The 7,035-nt window shown below is 51.8% G+C and overlaps 1 protein-coding gene across 1 annotated transcript in view; it reads right to left on the minus strand.

Annotated features, from left to right (window-relative positions):
• Nucleotides 1-1,099: 1,099 nt before the first annotated feature.
• TCEA2 (transcription elongation factor A (SII), 2) overlaps nucleotides 1,100-7,035 on the minus strand; it is an 11,850-nt gene continuing 5,914 nt past the window's right edge. The window contains exons 4-9 of the mRNA XM_009875865.1: nucleotides 6,145-6,278; nucleotides 4,875-4,931; nucleotides 4,197-4,351; nucleotides 3,721-3,867; nucleotides 1,994-2,065; nucleotides 1,100-1,385 (exon numbers count right to left, since the gene is read on the minus strand). Of these exons, the coding sequence (XP_009874167.1) occupies nucleotides 1,377-1,385; nucleotides 1,994-2,065; nucleotides 3,721-3,867; nucleotides 4,197-4,351; nucleotides 4,875-4,931; nucleotides 6,145-6,278 (574 nt within the window). The 3' untranslated portion in view covers nucleotides 1,100-1,376. The remainder of the gene's footprint in view (nucleotides 1,386-1,993; nucleotides 2,066-3,720; nucleotides 3,868-4,196; nucleotides 4,352-4,874; nucleotides 4,932-6,144; nucleotides 6,279-7,035) is intronic.

Genomic DNA, 7,035 nt, shown 5'->3' on the forward strand with positions numbered 1-7,035 from the left:
TGGCTCCTGAAGTTTTTTGAAAGCGTTGCTTTGAGGACACTGTTCCCTCCCAAGCCTGGCTTGAATAACCCCATTTGCCACGCGACTCGTGAGGCTTAACCGAGTTGTCAGCAGCTTTGAATCTTTTTCCTTCTTGGGAGACTTGGCTACACCCCGTAAAGCGAAAGCCCCGAGCGAAGGATCCTGGCGGGATCCCTGCCTCCGGAGGAGCACGGGCCTCACAGGGGCTGCGAGCACGTTTCCCATCGCTTTCATGTGGCTGTTCGCTCCTCTCTGAACATCTCCGGGGTCTCTGTTGAATGTTGGCTGGCTGGCACACTGAAAAAGTCAGTGGAATTACTTGGTTTTTGCTCCAGAACAGGGGAGAGATGTGCGTAGGGCTGCCTGCAAACTCGGGGGCTTTGCTGGGGTCCCCCGAATGCTGCATCACCCCAGTGAAAGGCCAGGAAAAGGAGGAGGATTTCAAATCTTGGGCTGAAAGCTGTTGTGAGGACAGACGGTTTCCCCAACAGGTTCTAACTGCCTCCTAGAAAGAGCCTGATCCTGCAGGTCCCATTCACGGGGTCATGTGTACAGATGTGGCACCCGAGGCTCACTTTGCTACTTGCTCATGGTGCCTTCCTTCACCTCACCCCTCCCAGGCACTAGCTCTGAGCTCGCTTCAGACCTCATCTGTTCCTGAAATGCGAACAGCTCCCACCAATACTTGCAATCTCTACCTCCTCCAGGGCCAAACCTCTGGAAAATTTCCTGTATTTGCAGCATTTTCCTTCCTCCCTTGCCCCTCCGGCAGGTATCTCTGAAAATTCAGGCTGCTTTTGAGCCACTGAGCCAAGAACATAGAAGCAGTGCCCAGGACTCCCTTTTAACATTCCCACTGGCCAAGGGATTCCCTCCACCTTTTATTGACTTGGCCCAGTCGTTTAGGTTTGATGAGTTGACTAGGAGTAAACCTTTTGCACCGAGGGTGTACCTACAAGTGGTTTCTTGCTTCCTGGTGGCCCGGGCAGCATTCGGTCCTCATCCACCTGGATGGCACCTTCAAAGCTCCCGCGCAGTTCCACGCCGCAAAAGCGCTGCACGCCCCCTCCCCGGTTCGAATAAAAGTCAGGAACTGACAAAAACGTTTAATATTAGTTTGGAAGAAAAAGTGACCGTACTCGCTTAGATGAGAAAATAATGACTAAGTGTGTTTAAGCGAGCTCTCCTGCCAACCTGTCAGCCCGCAGCCGTGGCTCTCCGCGGAGGTTCCGCCGCCACGGCCCGTGACAATGCAAACTCAGGCGGGACACAAAACACAATTGCCGTTGGAGCTGGCGTATGGAGGGTGCGCTCGGATCTGCGTTTGGCTGCCGCTCGCAGGCCATGGCACATAATCAGCAGAACTGCAAAGAGAAGGGAGTTTAAACTCCAATTAGAAAAAACAAAAATAAAACCCAAACGTCACCGGCCGAGGGGAGCGGTGGGTCATGCTCGTGCTGCTGAGAAGGTAGGGATGGATCCAGGTGATGGGCTCGTTTCTGAAGCTGGCAAGGGCTTGGGGATTCCGCAGAGGCAGGGCTCAGCCCCTGGAGCAGGGGCCAAACAAGAGCTCCCGTCCGAATCTCTTGGCTGCGGCTCTTTGGCACTTGGTATCGGCCCCAGTTCCGCTCACCGGGAGATTTCTGCTCAGCCCCGTGCTCTGTGCGCAGCATGAAAAGAGACGTTTGAAAATCCTGGATGTCATCACCACCACCTCTTCAGGGGGCAGAGGGCAGCGCGGGAAGCTGATCACAGGAGAAGAGGGGACGTGAGGAGGGAGGCAGGGAACGCGCCAGAGAGACTTGAGCCCAGGTGCTCTGCAGAGATGGGATGAACCCTCAGCACTGGGAGGAAAAATCACTCGCTAGAGCCAGTCAAGCACCTCTGAGGGCAGCAGCTAAGCATCTGCAGCATCGTGGGCGCAGCTCCCCCAACAACCCTCTCAGTGCCAGTAATATCCTTGGTGCGCTACCTTCCAGCGATTCCCGCACTCGTTGCACACGACGAAGGTGGTCATGGGCTCATCAGAGCTGCGGGTCTGCACCTGCGGGAGGACACGAGGGAAATGAGAGCCCTGCCAAAAGAGCCTGGTTATGGTTTTGCACCCCTCTGCACACACCTCATGAGCCCTCTCTAGCCCGATGCTGCCCAGAGCAACGTGTTTTGGGGCAGCAGATTCCTTTGGGGCAGTAGATTTCTCTCCTTGCCCCCCTCTGTTGCCCACTCCTCAGAGGTGGAAATACCTCTCCTCGTGCTGCCCCTCAGGAAGGGATGCAGCCATCAGTGAGAGGACAAAACCCTCACACCATCAAGCACATATTAAAACAAACACTCCAGACATTCCCAGTTACAGACCAGTCCTATGTCCTGGCCTCACAGGACCAGGCGCTGGGTTACCAGGTTCTGCACATTTCCAATCTGTTTTGTATTTGAGCCATTAAGGAACTTTGATATTTAACCCAGATGTGACTGCTGCCTCTGACTGGCTCTTGCCAGAAACACATACTTTGTGAAAAATTGAATTCTCATGGCACTTGAACACCATGAGGCAGATCTACGCTGAAAATGCTGGCACTCCCTGCACAACTCAGACAGGAACTCTGCCCAGGGGTAATGAGGGTGATCTACATGTGTAATTACCCAAGATGCGAGAGTCACAGTATTCACATGATGCAAATTAAGCACGTTTTGCAAGCTGGGGAGCTAAATTCTGCTATTCTCACTCAGCTTCCAATGCTTTCACAAATGCCAGTCCATCTACTCGGAACTTACAATATCTCAGACACCAAATTTCATGGGAAAACTAATAAAAATACAGAAAACCTTCTGATATTTCTATTTAGTCACTTTGCCCCAATTCCAGGCAGCCAGACTCCAGCCTACTCCAGGCGGACACAGAGTCCCACACACAGCAGAGGTGAGCGACTCACCGGGACACGCTCGCCTGAGCCGTTCCACAAGACGCGAAACCGCTGCTGGAGCCAAAGGAAAACCCCTGGTCAGCTGCCCGGCCCTCATCTGCGTTTGCACGTCGCGTCCAAGCGTACGAAGGAGTTTCACTCTGCACTCACACCCTCAGTAGCCATCGTGGGGTTACTGGTGCATTTTTGGGCACCTACACATTCTAAACCACCGACTCACAGCGAAGGCACATTTATCTCCGGAAGCCTGGTGTGAACGTGGGAACTAAGAAGCACAAGGCTTCCAGCAGCTGTCCACCAAGCAGAAAATTCCCCTCTGCCTTCTCACATCACCGCTTCATTTACACCTCATGTTCCACCTGCTTCGCGCTGTTTGATTTTCAGTAAGTTGGGATTTGTGCAGCCACAGCTGATCCACATTCTTCATTTGTGCTCTTAATACCATCGACGTGCCTGCCTCCGTTTGTTCAGTCTTTCTCCTCTACACCACCCACTCCTTTCTGGTGAGAAGCTGCACAGCAAGCAGCACTGCCAGACTTTTGAAAGCTTCCTCAGTGCTGCACAACCCCTGCTCTTGTGCAAACGAACCAAAAAAAAAAAGTTACACGAGCTCCGAGGCAAGATGTGTGCAAAATCACCGTGCAAAAAGCAGCACGTTTTAGAGAGTGCACAGAAAGGCTCTCTCCAGCAGCAGCAGAATTTGTACCATGCTGCAGCACCCATCAAGGAGCACTAAGAGCTCTTGATCCTGTGCAGGGGCTGGAGGAGGAAGGCTCACCTGGGTGTAGGTGCAGTTCTTCTTCTTGCATTTCCCACAGGTGAAGAGGTCAGTCTGCGTCCCTCCCGTCTTGGCCATCTGATGCTCTCGGATTGCTTCTTTCGTCATGGCTTTCCTGATCTCTTTCAGCTCGTTACTGGCCATTTCCTTTCAAAAAAAAGAAAAAAAAAAGGCAATAAAACCACACACATCCAGTTTTACCACTATGTCCACTACAGTGGAGTCAACAGGACAGGGTGGCCTAACAGATGGGTGCTAAGACAAAGCCTTTCATTCCTGGTTTGTGGGTCATACCAAGGCCCCCATGATGATCTGAAGACTCAACAAGACTACTCCTCACGCTGCAAACCCCACTGCCAGCTCGCTCCCCAGCCAAGAAAGCTGCAACCCGAGCAGCAGAGCAGCTCCTTGCTTCGAGGTGAACCATGGGACGTGTCCCCTGCAAGAAGCAAACCCCGGTTCCGAGGCCTCCTCACCTCCGAGGTCATCACCGCGATCTGCTCGGGGGTAATCACCCCACACAGCACGTTCTTTTTCAGCTCGGGATTTTTGGAGTCCTTCAGATTCGAGATGCGGCTCCTCACTCGGTTTTTGTATTTCATGTCAGTGTTCTTGACATCTTGGTATATGCGTACAGGGCAGTCAAGGAGTGTGCAAGCAACTCAGAGGCTTCCAAGCAACACAGAGGCCTCCAACCATTTCTTACAAGACTTGGGAATAGCTGGGACAGGCCAGGACACAGATGAGGGTGCTGGGACCCAGCTCTGCTCTGGGAGGTTCATGCTGGATTTGAGAACAAGCTTATACAATCCCAGAGTGCAGGGGCTTTCAGTTCTGGCTTTTTTACAGTGCTGGAAATAATCTTTATTTTCAGATTCTGCACCTTCTCTCAGCAATGAAGCCGCAAACCCATCCACTAATTTTAATAAGTGGCATCTCTTACCCTCCAGACCCTAAACCAAACAAACTTCTGCCTTATCTCAAAAAGACATGCAACTCCAGCCTTATTGCTCCATCCTTCCCACTGCTTCTGTCTATACCAGCACGGTTTACTCAACAGGGAGGCACTGGGAAGTGTCCCGTTTTCCCTCTGAGCACATTAAAGTCCCTGAGGGCCCACAGGCCCTTGAGGAAGCCCCACACGAGAAGGATATATTCCTCAATCTGGGCTGCTATGTGCTCGCAGTCGGCACCAATGGCAATGTAGTCGTCTGTAAGACAAGAGAAACACAAGGTCAGTGACTTCCAACCAGGCAAGGGGTCCCCAGGCTCAGAATTTCTGCAGCACAAATCTCATTTGTTATTTCGATTGATACACACTCTTTGCATCAAACAGCACCTCAGCGTTTGCTCTAGCTACCCTCAGACCCTTCTGAAAAGGGCAGTGATGAAAACAGACCAATCCAGCCAGTCTACACTCGCTGCCTCTCTAGGAGGTGGACGGCACTAAACAAAGCTAACAAGAACTTGGCCCCAAAACACGCAGTTTTCCAGTGTATTCTTGAAATCAAACACAAGCAGACAGGAACTGAGTCTCATCAGATATTGGTGTTGATGAGAAGCGGCTCTACTCAGACCAACAATGTGGCAGAGCCTGAAAGCGTGCAGCATCGGAACCAAGCCTTCATTTCTCTTCTCACCTGGGCACAACCTGCCCTCTTCTTTCACACGCCAGTTAAACAGCCACCACCTAAAGCACAAAAACCGCTGTGGGTTTGGACAGCAGGTAGGGTAACCAACGCCGGGAAGCAGGGGAGAGAGGGCAGAGCTTGGCAAAAGGCTCCAGGGGACTCTTTCATGGAAAGGGTTTTTCTAGGAGTTACACAAAGTATTTAGTGCAGCACATATACACATATACACATGCGCAGGAAGGCTAGAAGTGAAGCCATTGTGAACTTCTCCATCTGCCGTCTCCATTCCTCGGCTGCAAATTAACAAAACTCCGCAGTGCTTAGACCCTGATTTTCCAAAGGGATCTGCAATTTGGACCCAAGCAGCATGCGTTCCGCCTGGGGCATTTAAAATCCTTCAGAGATGCTGAGCCCCGGCAGTCGCCTCTCATTTTCGGTGACGCAGCCTAAGTGCAAGGAAGACCTCTTCCACCCTAGATCCATGAAGGACCTGGTATTTAAGGGACTCCAGACTGCAAAAGAAGGGGGATTCTAAGAGCAGATGGTGACTGGCATAAACACTGTTACTGACAAATTCCACGTATTGAGTTACAGCTTCATTCTGTGCCCCGAGGGGAAGCAGGAACGACAGCTTCACTTTACAGGGGTGCCCAGCGTCTAGACAGAGCTCATGGCAATATCCCTGCTCCAGGAGAGCATCTCTCAGAGCAGGTGGTGCTGCGCTCTGTCAGAATGCCCACACCAAGTTGCTGTGAAGCACTTCAGGCACTGCAGGGTTTCCCCCAGCGCTTACCATCGGCCTGCAGAGCTGTCGTCAGCATTTCTCTGCACTTGTTGCGGACAGCATCACAGGTGACGGGCGCTGGAGGGAAGGTGGTGATTTTGGGGGTGGTCGGAGTCTTCGGAGGCTCCTGCCTTTTGTTGGAGCTACAAAAGAGAAACTTCACCTGTCAGAATGTCTCAGCTCGGGTCACTGAGAGCAAAGAAGGAACCAGGAGGTATGTGGCCAAGCATCCTGTTAATCGTAATAAAACCAGTCAGAGGAAAACGGCACAAAGAAGATGCCCCGAATCAGCATTATAGCACAAAACAGCAACCATCATCATCAACCCAGGCAGGAGAACTCACATCCATGAAGCAGTCTTGGTAACCAACTCCTTTTATTCAACATATATGACAAATGCTGCACCACTGGGCATCAAGTGAAATTATTTCGAAGCCGTTGGACACCATCAGTAGCTCGGCTGCACTCAGGACTTCCTGAGACCATGAGCACTCCCTCGGTCTGGCAGCACAGTGCTCCAACACACAGACCTTTATTCCCCCCTTAACTTCATAGGACACCAAGTCCCCAAGTGCTCTCAGCAGAAAAGGAGCAGAAGCCACCACTGAGGTTCAATCTCAGCTGGGGCAGAAATCAGAGAAGCCCACACGAGCCCCTCCAGAAGAAGGAGCTGCCGTGTTAAGAGAGAAAATGGCTCGTTCAGCTCTGGCATTAAATAAAAAACCCCACAAAAGCACAACTAAGTGTAGCACTTAAGAGGATCTTCCTTTTTCCTGTAATCTGGACAAGACTCTCTGATTACCCACCTCACAGAAGAGCACCCCTACCCAAGCACACATGGCACAAAAGCACGATCGCTGCAGACCCAGCAGGAATCACAGTGCAGGCGACGCTCGCACA

This window comes from Apaloderma vittatum, unplaced genomic scaffold (genome assembly GCF_000703405.1).
Source record: "Apaloderma vittatum isolate BGI_N311 unplaced genomic scaffold, ASM70340v1 scaffold27140, whole genome shotgun sequence".
Classification (NCBI taxonomy): Eukaryota; Metazoa; Chordata; class Aves; order Trogoniformes; family Trogonidae; genus Apaloderma; species Apaloderma vittatum.